Here is a 26,002-nt window from a genome sequence, read left to right as displayed (position 1 = left end):
GGAGTGAATGGGAAGGGGTTTGATCCATTGGAATTGTGTACAGTGGGAGTGAATGGGAAGCGGTTTGATCCATTGGGATTGTGGACAGTGGGAGTGAATGGGAAACGGTTTGATCCATTGGAATTGTGTACAGTGGGAGTGAATGGGAAGCGGTTTGATCCATTGGGATTGTGGACAGTGGGAATGAATGGGAAGGGGTTTGATCCATTGGAATTGTGTACAGTGGGAGTGAATGGAAAGCGGTTTGATCCATTGGGATTGTGTACAGTGGGAGTGAATGGGAAGGGGTTTGATCCATTGGGATTGTGGACAGTGGGAGTGAATGGGAAGGGGTTTGGGTCCATTGGGATTGTGGACAGTGGGAGTGAAAGGGAAACGGTTTGATCCATTGGGATTGTGTACAGTGGGAGTGAATGGGAAGCGGTTTGGGTTCATTGGGATTGTGGACAGTGGGAGTGAACGGGAAGGGGTTTGATCCATTGGGATTGTGGACAGTGGGAGTGAAAGGGAAATGGTTTGATCCATTGGAATTGTGTACAGTGGGAGTGAAGGGGAAGGGGTTTGGGTCCATTGGGATTGTGGACAGTGGGAGTGAATGGGAAGCGGTTTGGGTCCATTGGGATTGTGGACAGTGGGAGTGAATGGGAAGCGGTTTGGGTCCATTGGGATTGTGTACAGTGGGAGCGAATGGGAAGGGGTTTGATCCATTGGGATTGTGGACAGTGGGAGTGAACGGGAAGGGGTTTGGGTCCATTGGGATTGTGGACAGTGGGAGTGAATGGGAAGCGGTTTGGGTCCATTGGGATTGTGGACAGTGGGAGCGAATGGGAAGGGGTTTGATCCATTGGGATTGTGGACAGTGGGAGTGAACGGGAAGGGGTTTGATCCATTGGGATTGTGGACAGTGGGAGCGAATGGGAAAGGGTTTGATCCATTGGGATTGTGGACAGTGGGAATGAATGGGAAGCGGTTTGATCCATTGGGATTGTGGACAGTGGGAGTGAATGGGAAGCGGTTTGGGTCCATTGGGATTGTGGACAGTGGGAGCGAATGGGAAGGGGTTTGATCCATTGGGATTGTGGACAGTGGGAGCGAATGGGAAGGGGTTTGGGTCCATTGGGATTGTGGACAGTGGGAGCGAATGGGAAGGGGTTTGATCCATTGGGATTGTGGACAGTGGGAGTGAATGGGAAGGGGTTTGATCCATTGGGATTGTGGACAGTGGGAATGAATGGGAAGCGGTTTGATCCATTGGGATTGTGGACAGTGGGAATGAATGGGAAACGGTTTGATCCATTGGGATTGTGGACAGTGGGAATGAATGGGCAGCGGTTTGATCCATTGGAATTGTGTACAGTGGGAGTGAATGGGAAGGGGTTTGATCCATTGGGATTGTGGACAGTGGGAATGAATGGGAAGCGGTTTGATCCATTGGGATTGTGGACAGTGGGAGTGAATGGGAAGGGGTTTGATCCATTGGGATTGTGTACAGTGGGAGTGAATGGGAAGGGGTTTGATCCATTGGGATTGTGTACAGTGGGAGTGAATGGGAAGGGGTTTGATCCATTGGGATTGTGGACAGTGGGAATGAATGGGAAGCGGTTTGATCCATTGGGATTGTGGACAGTGGGAGTGAATGGGGTTTGATCCATTGGGATTGTGGACAGTGGGAGTGAATGGGAAGCGGTTTGGATCCATTGGGATTGTGGACAGTGGGAGTGAATGGGAAGCGGTTTGATCCATTGGGATTGTGGACAGTGGGAGTGAATGGGAAGGGGTTTGATCCATTGGAATTGTGTACAGTGGGAATGAATGGGAAACGGTTTGATCCATTGGGATTGTGGACAGTGGGAGTGAATGGGAAGGGGTTTGATCCATTGGAATTGTGTACAGTGGGAATGAATGGGAAAGGGTTTGATCCATTGGGATTGTGGACAGTGGGAATGAATGTGAAACGGTTTGATCCATTGGGATTGTGGACAGTGGGAGTGAATGGGAAACGGTTTGATCCATTGGGATTGTGGACAGTGGGAATGAATGGGAAATGGTTTGATCCATTGGGATTGTGTACAGTGGGAATGAATGGGAAACGGTTTGATCCATTGGGATTGTGGACAGTGGGAGTGAATGGGAAGGGGTTTGATCCATTGGGATTGTGTACAGTGGGAATGAATGGGAAACGGTTTGATCCATTGGGATTCTACAACAGGAAAGATTGGGAAGGCATTGGGTAGTTTCTGGATTTGACAATAATTACGTGTTTGAACTCCTGACCTGGAAAATTCTGGTTCCACGCGTGCAGAGTGGGTCAGAGCTCTGATCCATCCATTCATATCCTCCTGCGTGTCAGCGCTGAAATAATAGGTCCTCATTCCTGAGTGTTCAGCCTGAAGGACAGGAAATCAGGTCAGTGTTCACTACTGAATGTTTCCTTTCTCTGTTAGAATCCTCTCTCCTCACATCCCTCCTGACATTCAACCAGGAATGCTGGATAATGGAGCATTGCTTCAAGAAGTAATCCCACATCACAGCAAAAATTTATAAATCTCAGTAAAAACATTGAATACTGTGTTTGGGTTATTAGGTCTGTTCCACGTTCTAATCCTAACCCTAAAGACTGGAGTTCCCAGTTCCATCCTGACTGACTGCCTGGAGTTCCCAGTCCATCCTGACTGACTGCCTGGAGTTCCCAGTCCATCCTGACTGATCTGCCTGGAGTTCCCAGTCCATCCTGATTGATCTCCCTGGAGTTCCCAGTCCATCCTGACTGACTGCCTGGAGTTCCCAGTCCATCCTGACTGATCTGCCTGGAGTTCCCAGTCCATCCTGACTGATCTGCCTGGAGTTCCCAGTCCATCCTGACTGATCTGCCTGGAGTTCCCAGTCCATCCTGACTGATCTGCCTGGAGTTCCCAGTCCATCCTGACTGATCTGCCTGCTTCACCCTTTGCCAGAATTGCAAAGTCCATGGTGGGGGGGGAAAGTAATTAATCCCACACAGAAATCCCAGGAATTTCCAGGAGAAAAATGCAAACGGCAGAGACACCATATCGTCACTGGGCCCGGAGACTCACAGACGCAGGAGTTGCTGATTTTCCTGATCAGACCCGGAACCCAATTCTGACAGAAATGTGGACTTATTTCCGCTGATCTCACAGGTTTTACCCCCTGATTGATTCAGAGATCACGGTCGGGATTCTCCGATTGCCGACACGAAATCGCGTTCGGTGATTGGCCGGAGAATCCGTTTTTACGGCGAAATCGGGGCGGCGCTGTTTTTCAGATGCTCCGCCCCCCGATGGGCTGACTTCCCGACGGCGTTGGTCGCGTGTCCTCTCAATTTCCGGGGACCTCGCGTGGCGGTTGAGGACGGTGTCGAGCGTCGCCACAGACAGGGAGGGGGGAGGGGGGAGCCGTTCCGCTGGCAGGGGGGTCTTCAGTGGGGTCTGGGGAGACTGGTCGGGGGTGGTCCGGGGGTGGCGAGGGGGGTCTCGGGGGTGCACCATCCGGCAGGCCCGGTCCGTACGCGGCCAGCGCCATGTTGTCTGGCACGGCCGCCGTCACCACAGCTCGCACGCCCACGGACCCGGCCATTCTGCGTCCATAACCGCAGGTGAAGCCGGGGCTTTACGCGGCTCAGCTGCTAGCCCCCCCCCCCCCCACCGGGTAGAGGATCGGTGCGGGGGCAACAGCGACTGTTTACCGTAAGGCCAGACGCTTTCTCTGGACATAGCCGCAAAATCGGAGAGTCCAGCCCCATGTTTATGGCCAGACGGAACCATCCCAACCCCGTTCAGATCAGACCCCACCGTCACATAATGTCCTCCCCCACTCTGTCAGATTCTTCTGACCCCCCCCCCCCCCCCCCCCCCCCACAGCCCCCATGTTCCCAATTCAAAATCTGACTTGTCCTGAACTTTGAAAGTGAATTTCCGTGTTTTCCGATCCTGTGGATCAGCGGCAGTGATGATGTAACTGGGCATCGGAATACTCCCCAGGATTCTCTCTTCCCGACTATCTGTGGAGCAAAAGACACAAAGAATCAGCCCTCCCAAGAAACCCTTTTACCCAGTAAAGATCTTATCCTCATCTTCCCACAGGAAGTGGCAGGGATTGGGCAGACAGCAAGCAGGCGGGGCGGACAGCGAGCAGAAAGGGGGCAGACAGTAGGCAGACGGAGCAGACGGAGCAGACAGCGAGCAGACAGCGAGCAGACAGCGAGCAGACGGGGCAGACAGTGGACAGACGGGGCAGACAGCGAGCAGACGGGGCAGACGGGGCAGACGGGGCAGACGGGGCAGACGGGGCAGACAGGGGGCAGACGGGGCAGACGGGGCAGACAGGGGGCAGACGGAGCAGACGGGGCAGACGGGGCAGACGGAGCAGACGGAGCAGACGGAGCAGACGGGGCAGACAGTGGGCAGACGGGGCAGACGGGGCAGACGGGGCAGACAGTGGGCAGACGGGGCAGACGGGGCAGACGGGGCAGACGGGGCAGTCGGGGCAGACGGGGCAGACAGTGGGCAGACGGGGCAGACGGAGCAGACGGAGCAGACGGGGCAGACGGGGCAGACAGTGGGCAGACGGGGCAGACGGGGCAGAAAGGGGCAGACGGGGCAGACAGGGGGCAGACGGGGCGGACGGGGGGCAGACGGGGCAGACAGTGGGCAGACGGGGCGGACGGGGGGCAGACGGGGCAGACAGTGGGCAGACGGGGCAGACGGGGCAGACAGTGGGCAGGGAAGGTTTAATTACCTCTGTAATAAAAGAGACAGAAGTCAGACAGCACAAACCATCTTCTCTTCCACAACTTAAGGCCTGAGCTATCCTGAAAGACAGAGAAACATTTCAAACCATTCCTCAGAATCTGTAGCCAGAGGAGATGATGCGCTGATTACTCTGGAATGATCATCAGCCACTGTTACCACTAAACACAGAGACACGAAACAATCACGTAGCAGGCCCTGCCTTTCATTTATTACCCACCATAACCACAAGCTGCTGATTCTCACTGGGACACAGTTCCTGAAGGTGCTGACTCTCACTGGGGGACAGTTCCTGAAGGTGCTGACTCTCACTGGGGGACAGTTCCTGAAGGTGCTGACTCTCACTGGGATACAGTTCCTGAAGGTGCTGACTCTCACTGGGACACAGTTCCTGAAGGTGCTGACTCTCACTGGGCTACAGTTGCTGAAGGTGCTGACTCTCACTGGGACACAGTTCCTGATGGTGCTGACTCTCACTGGGATACAGTTCCTGAAGGTGCTGACTCTCACTGGGACACAGTTCCTGAAGGTGCTGACTCTCTGGGACACAGTTGCTGAAGGTGCTGACTCTCACTGGGACACAGTTCCTGATGGTGCTGACTCTCACTGGGACACAGTTCCTGAAGGTGCTGACTCTCACTGGGGACACAGTTCCTGAAGGTGCTGACTCTCACTGGGACACAGTTCCTGAAGGTGCTGACTCTCACTGGGACCCAGTTCCTGAAGGTGCTGACTCTCACTGGGACACAGTTCCTGAAGGTGCTGATTCTCACTGGGATACAGTTCCTGAAGGTGCTGACTCTCACTGGGACACAGTTCCTGAAGGTGCTGACTCTCACTGGGGGACAGTTCCTGAAGGTGCTGACTCTCACTGGGACACAGTTCCTGAAGGTGCTGACGCTCACTGGGACACAGTTCCTGAAGGTGCTGACTCTCACTGGGACACAGTTCCTGAAGGTGCTGACTCTCACTGGTGGTCAGTTCCTGAAGGTGCTGACTCTCACTGAGGCACAGTTCCTGAAGGTGCTGACTCTCACTGGGACCCAGTTCCTGAAGGTGCTGACTCTCACTGGGACACAGTTCCTGAAGGTGCTGACTCTCACTGGGACCCAGTTCCTGAAGGTGCTGACTCTCACTGGGGGACAGTTCCTGAAGGTGCTGACTCTCACTGGGGGACAGTTCCTGAAGGTGCTGACTCTCACTGGGACACAGTTCCTGAAGGTGCTGACTCTCACAGAGGGACAGTTCCTGAAGGTCCTGACTCTCACTGGGATACTGTTCCTGAAGGTGCTGACTCTCACTGGGATACAGTTCCTGAAGGTGCTGACTCTCACTGGGGGACAGTTCCTGAAGGTGCTGACTCTCACTGGGGGACAGTTCCTGAAGGTGCTGACTCTCACTGGGATACAGTTCCTGAAGGTGCTGACTCTCACTGGGACACAGTTCCTGAAGGTGCTGACTCTCACTGGGGGACAGTTCCTGAAGGTGCTGACTCTCACTGGGACACAGTTCCTGAAGGCGCTGACTCTCACTGGGGTACAGTTCCTGAAGGTGCTGACACTCACTGGGACACAGTTCCTGAAGGTGCTGACTCTCACTGGGACACAGTTCCTGAAGGTGCTGACTCTCACTGGGGGACAGTTCCTAAAGATGCTGACTCTCACTGGGACACAGTTCCTGAAGGTGCTGACTCTCACTGGGACACAGTTCCTGAAGGTGCTGACTCTCACTGGGACACAGTTCCTGAAGGTGCTGACTCTCACTGGGACACAGTTCCTGAAGGTGCTGACTCTCACTGGGACACAGTTCCTGAAGGTGCTGACTCTCACTGAGATACAGTTCCTGAAGGTGCTGACTCTCACTGGGACACAGTTCCTGAAGGTGCTGACTCTCACTGGGGGACAGTTCCTGAAGGTGCTGACTCTCATTGGGGGTCAGTTCCTGAAGGTGCTGACTCTCACAGGGGGACAGTTCCTGAAGGTCCTGACTCTCACTGGGATACTGTTCCTGAAGGTCCTGACTCTCACTGGGACACAGTTCCTGAAGGTGCTGACTCTCACTGGGATACAGTTCCTGAAGGTGCTGACTCTCACTGGGGGGCAGTTCCTGAAGGTGCTGACTCTCACTGGGGGGCAGTTCCTGAAGGTGCTGACTCTCACTGGGACACAGTTCCTGAAGGTGCTGACTCTCACTGGGACACAGTTCCTGAAGGTGCTGACTCTCACTGGGACACAGTTCCTGAAGGTGCTGACTCTCACTGGGATACAGTTCCTGAAGGTGCTGACTCTCACTGGGGGACAGTTCCGGAAGGTGCTGACTCTCACTGGGACACAGTTCCTGAAGGTGCTGACTCTCACTGGGATACAGTTCCTGAAGGTGCTGACTCTCACTGGGATACAGTTCCTGAAGGTGCTGACTCTCACTGGGACACAGTTCCTGAAGGTGCTGACTCTCACTGGGATACAGTTCCTGAAGGTGCTGACTGTCACTGGGACACAGTTCCTGAAGGTGCTGACTCTCACTGGGACACAGTTCCTGAAGGTGCTGACTCTCACAGAGGGACAGTTCCTGAAGGTCCTGACTCTCACTGGGATACTGTTCCTGAAGGTGCTGACTCTCACTGGGATACAGTTCCTGAAGGTGCTGACTCTCACTGGGGGACAGTTCCTGAAGGTGCTGACTCTCACTGGGGGACAGTTCCTGAAGGTGCTGACTCTCACTGGGATACAGTTCCTGAAGGTGCTGACTCTCACTGGGACACAGTTCCTGAAGGTGCTGACTCTCACTGGGGGACAGTTCCTGAAGGTGCTGACTCTCACTGGGACACAGTTCCTGAAGGCGCTGACTCTCACTGGGGTACAGTTCCTGAAGGTGCTGACACTCACTGGGACACAGTTCCTGAAGGTGCTGACTCTCACTGGGACACAGTTCCTGAAGGTGCTGACTCTCACTGGGGGACAGTTCCTGAAGGTGCTGACTCTCACTGGGACACAGTTCCTGAAGGTGCTGACTCTCACTGGGACACAGTTCCTGAAGGTGCTGACTCTCACTGGGGGGCAGTTCCTGAAGGTGCTGACTCTCACTGGGACACAGTTCCTGAAGGTGCTGACTCTCACTGGGATACAGTTCCTGAAGGTGCTGACTCTCACTGGGGGACAGTTCCGGAAGGTGCTGACTCTCACTGGGACACAGTTCCTGAAGGTGCTGACTCTCACTGGGATACAGTTCCTGAAGGTGCTGACTCTCACTGGGATACAGTTCCTGAAGGTGCTGACTCTCACTGGGACACAGTTCCTGAAGGTGCTGACTCTCACTGGGATACAGTTCCTGAAGGTGCTGACTGTCACTGGGACACAGTTCCTGAAGGTGCTGACTCTCACTGGGACACAGTTCCTGAAGGTGCTGACTCTCACAGAGGGACAGTTCCTGAAGGTCCTGACTCTCACTGGGATACTGTTCCTGAAGGTGCTGACTCTCACTGGGATACAGTTCCTGAAGGTGCTGACTCTCACTGGGGGACAGTTCCTGAAGGTGCTGACTCTCACTGGGGGACAGTTCCTGAAGGTGCTGACTCTCACTGGGATACAGTTCCTGAAGGTGCTGACTCTCACTGGGACACAGTTCCTGAAGGTGCTGACTCTCACTGGGGGACAGTTCCTGAAGGTGCTGACTCTCACTGGGATACAGTTCCTGAAGATGCTGACTGTCACTGGGACACAGTTTCTGAAGGTGCTGACTCTCACCGGGGACAGTTCCTGAAGGTGCTGACTCTCACTGGGATACTGTTCCTGAAGGTGCTGACTCTCACTGGGATACAGTTCCTGAAGGTGCTGACTCTCATTGGGGGTCAGTTCCTGAAGGTGCTGACTCTCACAGGGGGACAGTTCCTGAAGGTCCTGACTCTCACTGGGATACTGTTCCTGAAGGTGCTGACTCTCACTGGGATACAGTTCCTGAAGGTGCTGACTCTCACTGGGGGGCAGTTCCTGAAGGTGCTGACTCTCACTGGGGGGCAGTTCCTGAAGGTGCTGACTCTCACTGGGACACAGTTCCTGAAGGTGCTGACTCTCACTGGGACACAGTTCCTGAAGGTGCTGACTCTCACTGGGGGGCAGTTCCTGAAGGTGCTGACTCTCACTGGGACACAGTTCCTGAAGGTGCTGACTCTCACTGGGATACAGTTCCTGAAGGTGCTGACTCTCACTGGGGGACAGTTCCGGAAGGTGCTGACTCTCACTGGGACACAGTTCCTGAAGGTGCTGACTCTCACTGGGATACAGTTCCTGAAGGTGCTGACTCTCACTGGGATACAGTTCCTGAAGGTGCTGACTCTCACTGGGACACAGTTCCTGAAGGTGCTGACTGTCACTGGGACACAGTTCCTGAAGGTGCTGACTCTCACTGGGACACAGTTCCTGAAGGTGCTGACTCTCACAGAGGGACAGTTCCTGAAGGTCCTGACTCTCACTGGGATACTGTTCCTGAAGGTGCTGACTCTCACTGGGATACAGTTCCTGAAGGTGCTGACTCTCACTGGGGGACAGTTCCTGAAGGTGCTGACTCTCACTGGGGGACAGTTCCTGAAGGTGCTGACTCTCACTGGGATACAGTTCCTGAAGGTGCTGACTCTCACTGGGACACAGTTCCTGAAGGTGCTGACTCTCACTGGGGGACAGTTCCTGAAGGTGCTGACTCTCACTGGGACACAGTTCCTGAAGGCGCTGACTCTCACTGGGGTACAGTTCCTGAAGGTGCTGACACTCACTGGGACACAGTTCCTGAAGGTGCTGACTCTCACTGGGACACAGTTCCTGAAGGTGCTGACTCTCACTGGGGGACAGTTCCTGAAGATGCTGACTCTCACTGGGACACAGTTCCTGAAGGTGCTGACTCTCACTGGGACACAGTTCCTGAAGGTGCTGACTCTCACTGGGACACAGTTCCTGAAGGTGCTGACTCTCACTGGGACACAGTTCCTGAAGGTGCTGACTCTCACTGGGACACAGTTCCTGAAGGTGCTGACTCTCACTGAGATACAGTTCCTGAAGGTGCTGACTCTCACTGGGACACAGTTCCTGAAGGTGCTGACTCTCACTGGGGGACAGTTCCTGAAGGTGCTGACTCTCATTGGGGGTCAGTTCCTGAAGGTGCTGACTCTCACAGGGGGACAGTTCCTGAAGGTCCTGACTCTCACTGGGATACTGTTCCTGAAGGTGCTGACTCTCACTGGGATACAGTTCCTGAAGGTGCTGACTCTCACTGGGGGGCAGTTCCTGAAGGTGCTGACTCTCACTGGGGGGCAGTTCCTGAAGGTGCTGACTCTCACTGGGACACAGTTCCTGAAGGTGCTGACTCTCACTGGGACACAGTTCCTGAAGGTGCTGACTCTCACTGGGGGGCAGTTCCTGAAGGTGCTGACTCTCACTGGGACCCAGTTCCTGAAGGTGCTGACTCTCACTGGGACCCAGTTCCAGAAGGTGCTGACTCTCACTGGGGCACAGTTCCTGAAGGTGCTGACTCTCACTGGGACACAGTTCCTGAAGGTGCTGACGCTCACTGGGACCCAGTTCCTGAAGGTGCTGACTCTCACTGGGACCCAGTTCCAGAAGGTGCTGACTCTCACTGGGGCACAGTTCCTGAAGGTGCTGACTCTCACTGGGACACAGTTCCTGAAGGTGCTGACTCTCACTGGGTGACAGTTCCTGAAGGTGCTGACTCTCACTGGGATACAGTTCCTGAAGGTGCTGACTCTCACTGGGACACAGTTCCTGAAGGTGCTGACTCTCACTGGGACACAGTTCCTGAAGGTGCTGACTCTCACTGGGAGACAGTTCCTGAAGGTGCTGACTCTCACTGGGATACAGTTCCTGAAGGTGCTGACTCTCACTGGGACACAGTTCCTGAAGGTGCTGACTCTCACTGGGACACAGTTCCTGAAGGTGCTGACTCTCACTGGGGGGCAGTTCCTGAAGGTCCTGACTCTCACTGGGACACAGTTCCTGAAGGTGCTGACTCTCACTGGGAGACAGTTCCTGAAGGTGCTGACTCTCACTGGGACACAGTTCCTGAAGGTGCTGACTCTCACTGGGAGACAGTTCCTGAAGGTGATGACTCTCACTGGGGAACAGTTCCTGAAGGTGCTGACTCTCACTGGGATACAGTTCCTGAAGGTGCTGACTCTCACTGGGACCCAGTTCCTGAAGGTGCTGACTCTCACTGGGACACAGTTCCTGAAGGTGCTGACTCTCACTGGGACACAGTTCCTGAAGGTGCTGACTCTCACTGGGAGACAGTTCCTGAAGGTGCTGACTCTCACTGGGATACAGTTCCTGAAGGTGCTGACTCTCACTGGGATACAGTTCCTGAAGGTGCTGACTCTCACTGGGACACAGTTCCTGAAGGTGCTGACTCTCATTGGGATACAGTTCCTGAAGGTGCTGACTCTCACTGGGATACAGTTCCTGAAGGTGCTGACTCTCACAGGGGGACAGTTCCTGAAGGTCCTGACTCTCACTGGGATACTGTTCCTGAAGGTGCTGACTCTCACTGGGGGGCAGTTCCTGAAGGTGCTGACTCTCACTGGGACACAGTTCCTGAAGGTGCTGACTCTCACTGGGGGGCAGTTCCTGAAGGTGCTGACTCTCACTGGGACACAGTTCCTGAAGATGCTGACTCTCACTGGGACACAGTTCCTGAAGATGCTGACTCTCACTGGGACACAGTTCCTGAAGGTGCTGACTCTCACTGGGATACAGTTCCTGAAGGTGCTGACTGTCACTGGGACACAGTTCCTGAAGGTGCTGACTCTCACTGGGATACAGTTCCTGAAGGTGCTGACTGTCACTGGGACACAGTTCCTGAAGGTGCTGACTCTCACCGGGGACAGTTCCTGAAGGTGCTGACTCTCACTGGGACACAGTTCCTGAAGGTGCTGACTCTCACTGGGATCAGTTCCTGAAGGTGCTGACTGTCACTGGGACACAGTTCCTGAAGGTGCTGACTCTCACCGGGGACAGTTCCTGAAGGTGCTGACTCTCACTGGGACACAGTTCCTGAAGGTGCTGACTCTCACTGGGATCAGTTCCTGAAGGTGCTGACTCTCACTGGGTGACAGTTCCTGAAGGTGCTGACTCTCACTGGGGGCCAGTTCCTGAAGGTGCTGACTCTCACTGGGACACAGTTCCTGAAGGTGCTGACTCTCACTGGGGGACAGTTCCTGAAGGTGCTGACTCTCACTGGGACACAGTTCCTGAAGGTGCTGACTCTCACTGGGACACAGTTCCTGAAGGTGCTGACTCTCACTGGGAGACAGTTCCTGAAGGTGCTGACTCTCACTGGGACACAGTTCCTGAAGGTGCTGACTCTCACTGGGAGACAGTTCCTGAAGGAGCTGACTCTCACTGGGACACAGTTCCTGAAGGTGCTGACTCTCACTGGGACACAGTTCCTGAAGGTGCTGACTCTCACTGGGATACAGTTCCTGAAGGTGCTGACTCTCACTGGGAGACAGTTCCTGAAGGTGCTGACTCTCACTGGGACACAGTTCCTGAAGATGCTGACTCTCACTGGGGTACAGTTCCTGAAGGTGCTGACTCTCACTGGGACACAGTTCCTGAAGGTGCTGACTCTCACTGGGACACAGTTCCTGAAGGTGCTGACTCTCACTGGGGGACAGTTCCTGAAGGTGCTGACTCTCACTGGGGGACAGTTCCTGAAGGTGCTGACTCTCACTGGGGGACAGTTCCTGAAGGTGCTGACTCTCACTGGGACACAGTTCCTGAAGGTGCTGACTCTCACTGGGGGACAGTTCCTGAAGGTCCTGACTCTCACTGGGGACACAGTTCCTGAAGGTGCTGACTCTCACTGGGGACACAGTTCCTGAAGGTGCTGACTCTCACTGGGGGACAGTTCCTGAAGGTGCTGACTCTCACTGGGGACAGTTCCTGAAGGTGCTGACTCTCACTGGGGGACAGTTCCTGAAGGTGCTGACTCTCACTGGGGATACAGTTCCTGAAGGTGCTGACTCTCACTGGGACACAGTTCCTGAAGGTGCTGACTCTCACTGGGGACACAGTTCCTGAAGGTGCTGACTCTCACTGGGAGACAGTTCCTGAAGGTGCTGACTCTCACTGGGGGACAGTTCCTGAAGGTGCTGACTCTCACTGGGGACACAGTTCCTGAAGGTGCTGACTCTCACTGGGACACAGTTCCTGAAGGTGCTGACTCTCACTGGGGACACAGTTCCTGAAGGTGCTGACTCTCACTGGGATACAGTTCCTGAAGGTGCTGACTCTCACTGGGGGACAGTTACTGAAGGTGCTGACTGTCACCTGGAATTTCTCTGTGCCAGGTCCAGCATTCAGGCTGGAGTTTCTGGGCTACACCAGGTGTCTGTCCTCACTGAGCCACCAGAGGGAGCTCAGGCTCCATGTTTGAAATGTGCTCGGGAACGTTGGAACCAGCTCCCTGCATTCTGCTGCACTGTGTGACATCAGTGTTTTAATGGAGATGATTTGGCTTCAAATCTGGCCACCCCGCCGGCAATACACATTTAAAAATAACAGCCATTTCCCATGATCCCACTCCTCACGTTCACCCTCCATAACTTCACCCCCACCTCCTGAACACCCCCTCCCCTCCACCTCACTATCGCCCCTCACCTCCACCCCTACCTCCCACCTCCCTAACCCACCCGGTACCTGTTTGTAAAGCCAGCCCCGCATCACTGTCACTGAGTTTGGGTCTCGTTTTATCGCCTGGTCTCTCTTGGCGAATGTGTGAACTTTCTTCATTGTCCGAAGAGGCTAAGGAAACAGAAATCAAGGGTATAACTGGACAATGAATAATTGTTTGGCTGGAGACCACTGCAGCCAATTTCTAAAGGCTCTGGACCCAGGTTATCCTGAACTGATTGGCAGACACATCAGAAACTCTTTGGAAAAGTCTCTGACTGGAGGTTCTGGGACTGTTGTCCACAAGTGAAGCAGGTGATTAAGAAGGTGAATGGAGTTTTGTCCTTCATTGCTAGAGGGATGGAGTTTAAGACTAGGGAGGTTATGCTGCAAGTGTATAAGGTGTTAGTGAGGCCACACCTGGAGTATTGTGTTCAGTTTTGGTCTCCTTACCTGAGAAAGGACGTACTGGCACTGGAGGGTGTGCAGAGGAGATTCACTAGGTTAATCCCAGAGCTGAAGGGGTTGGATTACGAGGAGAGGTTGAGTAGACTGGGACTGTACTCGTTGGAATTTAGAAGGATGAGGGGGAATCTTATAGAAACATGTAAAATTATGAAGGGAATAGATAGGATAGATGCGGGCAGGTTGTTTCCACTGGCGGGTGGAAGCAGAACTAGGGGGCATAGCCTCAAAATAAGGGGAAATATTTGTAAGGGAGCCAATTCTGGGGTGGGGAGGGAGTGCTGGTGATGGGGGGGGGGGGGGGAATCCTGGAGCGGGGGAATGAGGGGGAGAGGGAATGAGGGGAGAGGGATTGAGGGGAGGGGGAATGAGGGGAGGGGGAATGAGGGGAGGGGGATTGAGGGGAGGGGGAATGAGGGGAGGGGGAATGAGGGGAGGGGGATTGAGGGGAGGGGGAATGAGGGGAGGGGGAATGAGGGAAGGGGGATTGAGGGGAGGAGGAATGAGGGGAGGGGGAAGGAGGGGAGGGGGAAGGAGGGGAGGGGGAATGAGGGGAAGGGGGAATGAGGGGAGGGGAAGGAGGGGAGGGGAATGAGGGGAGAGGGAATGGGGAGGGGGAATGAGGGGGAGGGGGAATGAGGGGAAGGGGGAATGAGGGGAGGGGGAATGAGGGGAGAGGGAATGGGGAGGGGGAATGAGGGGAGGGGGAATGAGGGAAGGGGGAATGGGGGAAGGGGGAATGAGGGGAGGGGGAATGAGGGAAGGGGGAATGAGGGGAGGGGGAATGAGGGGAAGGGGAAGGAGGGGAGGGGGAATAATGGGAGGGGGAATGAGGGGAGGGGGAATGAGGGAAGAGGGAATGAGGGGAGGGGGAATGGGGGAGGGGGAATGGGGGAGGGGGAATGAGGGGAGGGGGAAGGAGGGGAGGGGGAATGAGGGGAGGGGGAAGGAGGGGAGGGGGAATGAGGGGAAGGGGAGCGGGCACAAGGCCCCAGATTTCCCTGTGGACACTCACTAACCTTTGAGCCAAGCGAGGTGTTGATGGAGGAGATGGTGACCATACTGGACGTTTGGCTCAATCCACTGCGAGGCCTCTCAGTAAACGCAGCCATCAGAACAATCAGCCTGAAAACCCAGAGAGAAATCTCATTAACATCAGACAATAAATACAATCCTCGCTCGCTGCTCTCCTGCTCACAGGCTCACTGCGGAGGGGAACATTCCCAAATACTGTACCCAAAACCATCCTCATTGAACAAACACATGCAGAGGTTCCACAGAGCGTGTGTTCCTGTGGGTGATTAATATACTGGGTTAAAGGGCAGCACGGTGGCCTAGTGGTTAGCACAACCGCCTCACTGCGCTGAGGTCCCAGGTTCGATCCCGGCTGACAGTACTGAGGGAGTGCTGCACTGTCAGAGGGTCAGTACTGAGGGAGTGCCGCACTGTCAGTGGGTCAGTACTGAGGGAGAGCTGCACTGTCAGAGGGTCAGTACTGAGGGAGTGCCGCACTGTCAGAGGGTCAGTACTGAGGGAGTGCTGCACTGTCAGAGGGTCAGTACTGAGGGAGTGCCACACTGTCAGAGGGTCAGTACTGAGGGAGTGCCACACTGTCAGAGGGTCAGTACTGAGGGAGTGCTGCACTGTCAGAGGGTCAGTACTGAGGGAGTGCCACACTGTCAGAGGGTCAGTACTGAGGGAGTGCCACACTGTCAGAGGGTCAGTACTGAGGGAGTGCCGCACTGTCAGAGGGTCAATACTGAGGGAGTGCTGCACTGTCAGAGGGTCAGTACTGAGGGAGTGCCGCACTGTCAGAGGGTCAGTACTGAGGGATGGCCGCACTGTCAGAGGGTCAGTACTGAGGGAGTGCCGCACTGTCAGAGGGTCAGTACTGAGGGAGTGCTGCACTGTCAGAGGGTCAGTACTGAGGGATGGCCGCACTGTCAGAGGGTCAGTACTGAGGGAGTGCCGCACTGTCAGAGGGTCAGTACTGAGGGAGTGCTGCACTGTCAGAGGGTCAGTACTGAGGGAGCGCCGCACTGTCAGAGGGTCAGTACTGAGGGAGTGCCGCACTGTCAGAGGGTCAGTACTGAGGGAGTGCCGCACTGTCAGAGGGTCAGTACTGGATTTGATACGGTGCTCGCTACGTCCAATGATGAAATCATCTTCTGAGTCGCAGTCTTGATGGACCAAATCACCTCTTTGGGTGGTGCTAACTGCTTGTTGCAGGGTTCTGCGGAGGTTATTTTCACTGGTAGAAGTTCAGGCATTGTGCCGTCTTTCGTGGGGAAAGGGGCCAGATGGCCTACTCCTGCTCCTAGTTCTTATGTTCTTATGTGATCATCTTGCCTGGATGCTGTTGCTGGTCGTCACGGATCTTGCTGAGTTGAACTAAATAGACTGAACAGGCACTACAGGCAGCACAGGTACCAGGTGTTCTGCTGCTTCGTGTAGCATAAGCTGCTTCCTTGATGTAGGCTTTGACAAAGGAAGCTCCAGACTATGAAATGAGTTCAATATGTTTATTGAATCATTAACACAGTTCCTAAATCAGTTTGACTCTCTGCTAATCTAACTGTAGTAACTCAGTCTAACTGTACCAGCCTGCTCCAAGCCACGTGCTGGGGTGTGATGCTGTTGATCAACCCTGATGTACTCTCTAGTTGTGGGTCTGTGGAAAGAGAACGAGCCTGTGTGCCCTGTCCTTTTATATGGGTTGTGTAAGAACCTAAGAACATAAGAACTAGGAGCAGGAGTAGGCCATTTGGCCCCTCGAGCCTGCTCCGCCATTCAATGAGATCATGGCTGATCTTTTGTGGACTCAGCTCCACTTTCCGGCCCGAACACCATAACCCTTAATCCCTTTATTCTTCAAAAAACTATCTATCTTTACCTTAAAAACATTTAATGAAGGAGCCTCAACTGCTTCACTGGGCAAGGAATTCCATAGATTCACAATCCTTTGGGTGAAGAAGTTCCTCCTCAACTCAGTCCTAAATCTACTTCCCCTTATTTTGAGGCTATGTCCCCTAGTTCTGCTTTCACCCGCCAGTGGAAACAACCTGCCCGCATCTATCCTATTCTATTCCCTTCATAATTTTAAATGTTTCTATAAGATCCCTCCTCATCCTTCTAAATTCCAACGAGTACAGTCCCAGTCTACTCAACCTCTCCTCGTAATCCAACCCCTTCAGGTCTAGTATTAACCTAGTGAATCTCCTCTGCACATTCTCCAGTGCCAGTACGTCCTTTCTCAAGTAAGGAGACCAAAACTGAACACAATAGGTGTGGCCTCACTAACACCTTATACAATTGCAGCATAACTTCCCTAGTCTTAAACTCCATCCCTCTAGCAATGAAGGACAAAATTCCATTTGCCTTCTTAATCACCTGTTGCACCTGTAAACCAACTTCCTGTGACTCATGCACTAGCACACCCAGGTCTCTCTGCACAGCAGCTGCTTTAATATTTTATCATTTAAATAATAATCCCGTTTGCTGTTATTCCTACCAAAATGGATAACCTCACATTTGTCAACATTGTATTCCATCTGCCAGACCCTAGCCCATTCACTTAACCTATCCAAATCCCTCTGCAGACTTCCGGTATCCTCTGCACTTTTCGCTTTACCACTCATCTTAGTGTTATCTGCAAACTTGGACACATTGCCCTTGGTCCCCAACTCCAAATCATCTATGTAAATTGTGAACAATTGTGGGCCCAACACTGATCCCTGAGGGACACCACTAGCTACTGATTGCCAACCAGAGAAACACCCATTAATCCCCATTCTTTGCTTTCTATTAATTAACCAATCCTCTATCCATGCTACTACTTTACCCTTAATGCCATGCATCTTTGTCTTATGCAGCAACCTTTTGTGTGGCACCTTGTCAAAGGCTTTCTGGAAATCCAGATATACCACATCCATTGGCTCCCCGTTATCTACTGCACTGGTAATGTCCTCAAAAAATTCCACTAAATTAGTTATGCATGACCTGCCCTAAATTAGTGTAGTGCCCCCTTGTGGTAATGTCACCTCTGGGTGTCCTGATTACCCATTAGTTGTGTCCTGTTCTAATGACTCATTCGCTGTATGTCTGCATGTCAGGGCATCTCTGGTGCTCCCTCTAGTGGTTACTTAGTTGGAGTGTATTTACATTAACCCCTTGTGTATATACAGTGATGCATATCACCACATTCCCCCCTTTATTCATGTTACATATTTTCTGTACTGGGTTAAGGAAAATTGAAGAAAATAGGTAGATTAGTGAAGACATGTACAAGTCATGATGACAGTGATGATTATACAATACCAAATAATATTTATGAGTCCAAAGTTCATGAATTTATATGGTCGAGAGGCTTTCTTGTTTTGTTATTGAAGTGTTATTGATGTTGATGTTGTCATTTCCTTGTGAACGCCGTCAGTGTCCCTGTGCTTAAGGAGCCAAGAAGTCATCAGGAGGTGTTCAAATCACTTTGTTGTCTGATTTGGACTCTTTTCTTTTCGATGCTTGTGGTAGTGATTCTTGATGTCATCTTCCCTGCCTGGCGTGGACTGGTGTCTGTGATGCGAGATGATTGCGAGATCTTTCCTGTCTGACGTGGACTGGTGTCTGTGATGTGAGATGATTGTGAGATCTTTCCTGCCTGGCGTGGACTGGTGTCTGTGATGCGAGATGATTGCGAGATCTTTCCTGTCTGACGTGGACTGGTGTCTGTGATGTGAGATGATTGTGAGATCTTTCCTGCCTGGCGTGGACTGGTGTCTGTGATGCGAGATGATTGCGAGATCTTTCCTGTCTGACGTGGACTGGTGTCTGTGATGTGAGATGATTGTGAGATCTTTCCTGTCTGACGTGGACTGGTGTCTGTGATGCGAGATGATTGTGAGATCTTTCCTGTCTGACGTGGACTGGTGTCTGTGATGCGAGATGATTGCGAGATCTTCCCTGTGTGACAGTGAGTGCTGGCAGGCTGATAGTGTGAATTCTCCACCTTTCATACATTCGTTATCTCATTGCTCCTCGAACACAGTCATTTTGAAACTCACTGTCACGGCCCCGCAGACGGGTGCCAGGGGAGGTGTGGAGCGATCGGTCGCAGCATTCCCGTTTGCAGGAAGAATTGCCCAGTGGCTGCCACTGCCTTTTCAAAACACCGGCCGTGATCAGCTTGCAAGGCCGTCCTGCGCCCGCCCCCCTCAGCTGATCGAGCAGAGCCCAGGCCCACAGCCCAGCGGCCCCCAAGACCAGATTTTTAAAAAAAATCAATGGAGTCTTCCCACCAGAAGCAGCAGCAAAGAGCAGGTCACACGCACCGTGCTGTGTGTGCAAAATCACGGAGGAGAGATTCCTCCATTTTGTAGCTGCCAACAAGCAACAGGACTGTGTGAAGAACTGTAGATGGATCATTTTGTAACAATGAAGAGAGGGCTAGAGACGCAAAAAGGCCAGAATCTCACAACTGAACCTGCTGGAGAGAGTGGGTCTGCGGCAGGACAGAACGGTGCTGGTGTGAGGTGTTCCCAGAGCTTCTGATCAACAAACAATTAAGAAAAAGCTGAAATCCGGAACAAAGCACAATAAAGATGATTTCTTGAGGTATGGCTTTGTTAATTGTACCAATGCAGATCAGGATGCAAAGCCCATGTGTGTTGTCTGCAGGGAAGTACTAGCAAATGAAACTTTAAAACCCTCAAATCTTAAACGGCATTGGAAGACTAAGCACGACGAGTTCGACGACAAACCTCTTGATTTTTTTCAAGGGTGCAGCGAGAACTTAAACCATCAGCTGCAATCATTAGCAGAAATGTAACATTGAACGACAAAGCAAGTGAGATGGTGAGCACCGAGCAGGGTCCACCTGTCACATGAAAGGTTTGAGAAAATGGTGTGTTGTTAAGTTCAGGTGTCGTGGGTCGTGAAGGTGGGTTGGCAAAGGGCCCCCGAATCTCGACCCGTTGGTAAAAGTGGGTCCAGGGAAATAATTTGAGAAACGCTGCTCTACCACCTGCTGACATTTAATGGTTGATCCAGCAGTTTTCGGCAGTTTGTTGTCTGCGTCTAATCGCTGACATTTCTGATGTTGTGCCGAGTGTTTGTGCGCCTCACCCGCTCAGCGTTAACACAGCTGCCGGCAGACTGACTGCTTCACATTGCGCTCTGCAATGGGGAACTGTCCTCTCACACGGTCTGTCCACCCTTCCTGCTGAATGGACACATCTTTCACTGAATACTGAAGCTATAACTCTACCCGGAACCTTTAACTGTTGTTCAAGGGAAACTTTGGTCTTTGTCTTTGATTCAAACTTTTTTCCTGGGGTTGAAAGAATGACATTCTTGAAAGCAGTGCATCATTGAGCCGCCTTTAACCTTCGTTCTGGCACAGGTCCATTGACTGGGCTGAGGGGACAATGTTGTAACTTATTGCACTGGCCTTTGAGATTGAAAGGCCGAGATTGAGGGGAAACCTTTAGTCAGTGGATGGAATTCAAGGCTCGAGCTGCACAATCTGGGAATGTTCACAATAGAACTCTTAGTGCGAAAGCTTTGAAAAGGAAGCGGACAAAATGTGTCAGTGAAAGTGTTAATCGCCAGTAGCTGTCCGCCTAACTCTTCCTTGTATTCAATCAGCTGGGTTGACAGAGCAGTCCCTGTTTCAGTCTTCCCACCAGCTATTCAGCATTGTGTCACTGCAAACTCCAAACAGAATAATTGGACTTCAGCCAGCATTGCTGGTGCTGGAGGGGGAGAGGGGGGGGGGAGGGAGGGGAAGGGACGGAGGGAGGGAGACAGAGAGAGGGATGGATGGAGGGAGGGAGAGAGAGAGGGATGGATGGAGGGAGGGAGGGAGAGAGAGAGGGATGGATGGAGGGAGGGAGAGAGAGAGGGATGGATGGAGGGAGGGAGAGAGAGAGGGATGGATGGAGGGAGGGAGGGAGAGAGAGAGAGGGATGGATGGAGGGAGGGAGAGAGAGAGGGATGGATGGAGGGAGGGAGAGAGATCAGTAGAGCGATCTCCTTTCCACTGCCAACAAGCTCCTACCCAGCTGCTTCTCCAGGTGAGTGCAGGCCTGGCCCCCACGTATCCGCTCTGCTTTGGGAGTTGTAATGAAGGAGAAAGGCCCCAGGCCTGGACAGATGTTCTCGCTGTGTTAGAACATCAATGCCTCAGCTCAGAGACAGGATTTACAGGATACAAACATACCTACTTCATTGAAATAGCCGCTGACCAACAGATTTCTGCCATTCGGTCAAGCGGAATCAGATTTTGTCTCGATTGAGGCCAGCTTGAGTTCAGGCCTTGGGAATGAGCGAGATCCCAAGATATTTTAAGAAAATCAATATGACAGCCATCCGCACCTTCTCCCCATATTCCTCAATCCCTAATACACCTCCTCCCCTGCCCAGCACTGATCCCAGTGACAATGATCTTCCTGGTAACATTCTAAATTCCAATTCCCATTAGGATGTGAAGTTTTCCTCAGTTTCCTTCCTACCCTGGATATACAAGTCTCCTTGGGAATTAATCCGAGACTATGAGGGTCTATAGAGATCTCCCTCGGGTTAGAAAGTGATGTGAGAGTCAGAGTGGCAGCATTTCCTGCGTTCTGGCTCTGCTTTTCTTTTAATCCTTTTTTAAAAATAAATTTAGAGTACCCAATTCATTTTCTCCAATTAAGGGGCAATTTATCGTGGCCAACCCACCTAACCTGCACATCTTTGGGTTGTGGGGGTGAAACCCACGCAGACATGGGGAGAATGTGCAAACTCCACACGGACAGTGACCCAGAGCCGGGATCGAACCTGGGACCTCAGCGATGTGAGGCAGCAGTGCTAACCACTGTGCCACCGTGCTGCCCGTGTCTCCGGTTTCTGTCGGAAGTGAGAGGAAAGCTCCTGACTGAGTTTGTAGCTTGGCGGCCAAGTTTTAGTCATCCTGATTGTTGGACACATCAGCTTCGATGCAGCCTGTAATGTAAGATGTAAGATGTAGGATCAGAATTAGGCCAATCAGCCCATCGATATGCTCCGCCATTCAATCATGGCTGATATTTTCCTAATTTCCATTCTCCTGCCTTCTCCCCATAACCCCTGATCCTCTTATTGCTCAAGAACCTATCTATCTCTGTCTTAAAGACACTCAGTGATTTGGCGTTGAGGGAGGTGTAGGTGAGTGGAGGTGAGTGGAGGTGAGTGGAGGTGAGGGAGGTGAGTGGAGGTGAGTGGAGGTGAGGGAGGTGAGGGGGTGAGTGGAGGTGAGGGAGGTGAGGGGGTGAGGGAGTGAGTGGAGGTTAAGGGGTGAGGGACGTGAGGGAGGGTGAGTGGAGGTGAGTGGAGGTGAGGGGGTGAGGGAGGTGAGTGGAGGTGAGGGGGTGAGGGAGTGACTGGAGATGAACGGGTGAGGGAGGGGTGAGGGGAGGTGAGTGGAGGTGAGTGGAGGTGAGGGAGGTGAGTGGAGGTGAAGGGGTGAGGGAGGTGAGTGGAGGTGAGGGGGTGAGGGAGGTTAGTGGAGGTGAGTGGAGGTGAGTGGAGGTGAGGGGGTGAGGGAGGTGAGGGGGTGAGGGAGGTGAGGTGGTGAGGGAGGTGAGGGAGGTGAGGGGGTGAGGGAGGTGAGGGAGGTGAGGGGGTGAGGGAGGTGAGGTGAGGGAGGTGAGGGGGGTGAGGGAGGTGAGGGAGGTGAGGTGGTGAGGGAGGTGGGGAGGTGAGGGGGTGAGGGAGGTGAGGGAGGTGAGGGGGTGAGGGAGGTGAGGTGAGGGAGGTGGGGGGGTGAGGGGGTGAGGGAGGTGAGGGGGTGAGGGAGGTGAGGGGGTGAGGAGGTGAGGGAGGTGAGGGGGGTGAGGGAGGTGAGGAAGGTGAGGGAGGTGAGTGGAGGTGAGGGGGTGAGGGAGGTGAGGGAGGTGAGGGAGGTGAGGGAGGTGAAGGGTGAGGGAGGTGAGGGGGTGAGGGAGGTGAGGGAGGTGAGGGGGTGAGGGAGATGTTTCTCGTTTCTCTGCTGGGGCTTTTTGAGGAATGAAGCGATTTCTCAGATTAAGTTGACCGAGTTGTGTTTTGTTCTGTCCTCTCTGTCTTCATGGATGTTCACCCTGATCTCTTCTTGTGTCTATGGGACCATTCCTGCGATTTATTGTGTTGTTTCTTAAAATGTAAAACTTCAATAAATAAAATGTGAAAAAAAGGAAGGCAAGTGATTATATATCAGACTGAGGTGAAGGGTCAGGACCTCGAGCTGCTCCAACCAGAACCGAGATTCATCCAGACCATCAACATCATCTTGCATCACATCGACGGCCAACTGACCCCCCCATCACTAACTGACCCCCCCAATCACTAACTGACCCCCCAATCACTAACTGACCCCCAATCACTAACTGACCCCCCCCATCACTAACTGACCCCCCCAATCACTAACTGACCCCCCCAATCACTAACTGACCCCCCCATCACTAACTGACCCCCCCCAATCACTAACTGACCCCTCCACAAACTAACTGACCCCTCCACAAACTGACTGACCCCTCCACAAACTGACTGACCCCTCCACAAACTGACTGACCCCTCCACAAACTAACTGACCCCTCCACAAACTGACTGACCCCTCCACAAACTAACTGACCCCTCCACAAACTGACTGACCCCTCCACAAACTGACTGACCCCTCCACAAACTAACTGACCCCTCCACAAACTAACTGACCCCTCCAGTAACTAACTGACCCCTCCACAAACTAACTGACCCCTCCACAAACTGACTGACCCCTCCACAAACTGACTGACCCCTCCACAAACTAACTGACCCCCCCAGTAACTAACTGACCCCTCCACAAACTAACTGACCCCTCCACAAACTGACTGACCCCTCCACAAACTGACTGACCCCTCCACAAACTAACTGACCCCTCCACAAACTAACTGACCCCTCCAGTAACTGACTGACCCCTCCACAAACTAACTGACCCCTCCACAAACTGACTGACCCCCCCCAAAAACTAACTGACCCCCCTAGAACTAACTGACCCGGTCATTGGAACTGGTTCTGGGGGAGGTGGGACCAGTACAAACCGGACGGTCTGCACCTGGGCAGGACTGGAACCGATGTCCTGGGGGGGGGGGGGGGGGGGTGTTTGCTAGAGCTGTTGGGGAGGGTTTAAACTAATGTGGCAGGGGGATGGGAACCGATGCAGGAAGTTGGAAGGTAGTAAAACAGGGACAGAAGCAAAAGGAAGTAAGGGGGAAAGTGTAAGGCAGAGAAGCTAAAGTCAAAAATCAAAAAGGGCGACAATACAAGGTACAGTGACTGAGGGGAGCTCAGTGAATAGGCCCAGTAATACTAAAAGGAATAAAACTGGAGATGTTAAGATTCAAAACAGAGGTAAAAAACCCAACATAAGTGTACTTTACCTGAATGCTCGTAGTATTCGGAATAAAGTAAATGACTTGATGGCGCAAATCATGGTGAATGACTATGATTTAGTGGCCATTACTGAAACATGGTTAAGGGATGGTCACAACTGGGAGTTAAATATCCGAGGGTATCAAACTATTCGGAAGGACAGAGTGGATGGTAAGGGAGGTGGTGTTGCTCTGTTATTTAAGGATGACATCCGGGCAATAGTAAGGGATGACATCGGTGCTATGGAGGATAAGGTTGAAACCATTTGGGTGGAAATCAGGAATAGTAAGGCGAAAAAGTCACTGATAGGAATAGTCTATCGGCCACCAAATAGTAACGTTATGGTGGGGCAGGCAATAAACAAAGAAATAACTGATGCATGTAGAAATGGTATAGCAGTTATCATGGAGGATTTTAATCTACATGTCGATTGGCTGAACCACGTCGGTCAAGGCAACCTTGAGGAGGAGTTTATAGAATGTATCCGCGATAGTTTCCTAGAACAGTATGTAATGGAATCTACGAGTGAACAAGCGGTCCTAGATCTTGTCCTGTGTAATGAGACCCAATTCATTTTTCCAATTAAGGGGCAATTTAGCGTGGTCAATTCACCTAGCCTGCGCATCTTTGGGTTGTGGGGGCGAAACCCACGCAAACACAGGGAGAATGTGCAAACTCCACATGGACAGTGACCCAGAGCCAGGATCGAACCTGGGACCTCGGCGCCGTGAGGCAGCAGTGCTACTCATTGCGCCACCGTGCTGCCCCGACAGGATTGATTCATGACCACATAGTTAGGGATCCTCTCGGAAGGAGCGATCACAATATGGTGGAATTTAAAATACAGATGGAGGGTGAGAAGGTAAAATCAAATACTAGTGTTTTGTGTTTAAACAAAGGAGATTACAATGGGATGAGAGAAGAACTAGCTAAGGTAGACTGGGAGCAAAGACTTTATAGTGGGACAGTTGAGGAACAGTGGAGAACCTTCCAAGCGATTTTTCACAGTGCTCAGCAAAGGTTTATACCAACAAAAAGGAAGGACGGTAGAAAGAGGGAAAATCGACCGTGGATATCTAAGGAAATAAGGGAGAGTATCAAATTGAAGGAAAAAGCATACAAAGTGGCAAAGATTAGTAGGAGACTAGAGGACTGGGAAATCTTTAGGGGGCAACAGAAAGCTACTAAAAAAGCTATAAAGAAGAGTAAGATAGATTATGAGAGTAAACTTGCTCAGAATATAAAAACAGACAGTAAAAGTTTTTACAAATATATAAAACAAAAAAGAGTGGCTAAGGTAAATATTGGTCCTTTAGAGGATGAGAAGGGAGTTTTAATAATGGGAAATGAGGAAATGGCTGAGGAACTGAACAGGTTTTTTGGGTCAGTCTTCACAGTGGAAGACACAAATAACATGCCAGTGACTGATAGAAATGAGGCTATGGGACTTGCGGTGGCGCCCTCGAGGAGACAGGTGGCAGGTCGGATCGCTCCCGCCCGCGATGGGCAAACGGACCTTTTTGAACGGACTTTTTTGGGACCTGGCAGCCTGAATCGGTGGAAGAGACGATAGGGAAGAGGTTTCCTTCCCGGGGTATGGGCAGCTGGACTCGAAGTGGTCGAGTGGAGCAGCAAGGATCGAAGCGGGAGCAGCGGGGACCCCAGACCGGGCGGCCAAGCATGGCGGACGACGGGGACCGG

General features: G+C 52.5%; 1 protein-coding gene across 1 annotated transcript in view; it reads right to left on the bottom strand.

Annotated features, from left to right (window-relative positions):
* Positions 1-23,189, bottom strand: part of LOC119956613 (pleckstrin homology domain-containing family A member 7-like) — a 64,372-nt gene extending 41,183 nt beyond the window's left edge. Inside the window, exons 1-6 of the mRNA XM_038783950.1 lie at positions 23,149-23,189; positions 14,923-15,028; positions 13,466-13,570; positions 4,756-4,828; positions 3,918-4,018; positions 2,275-2,387 (exon numbers count right to left, since the gene is read on the bottom strand). Of these exons, the coding sequence (XP_038639878.1) occupies positions 2,275-2,387; positions 3,918-4,018; positions 4,756-4,828; positions 13,466-13,570; positions 14,923-15,028; positions 23,149-23,189 (539 nt within the window). The remainder of the gene's footprint in view (positions 1-2,274; positions 2,388-3,917; positions 4,019-4,755; positions 4,829-13,465; positions 13,571-14,922; positions 15,029-23,148) is intronic.
* Between the last annotated feature and the right edge of the window lie 2,813 nt (positions 23,190-26,002).

The sequence above is a fragment of the Scyliorhinus canicula genome, chromosome 23 (assembly GCF_902713615.1).
Source record: "Scyliorhinus canicula chromosome 23, sScyCan1.1, whole genome shotgun sequence".
NCBI classification, from domain to species: domain Eukaryota; kingdom Metazoa; phylum Chordata; class Chondrichthyes; order Carcharhiniformes; family Scyliorhinidae; genus Scyliorhinus; species Scyliorhinus canicula.
Note: the sequence above shows the minus strand (reverse complement) of the source record. Positions and strands in the feature narration are given on the sequence as shown.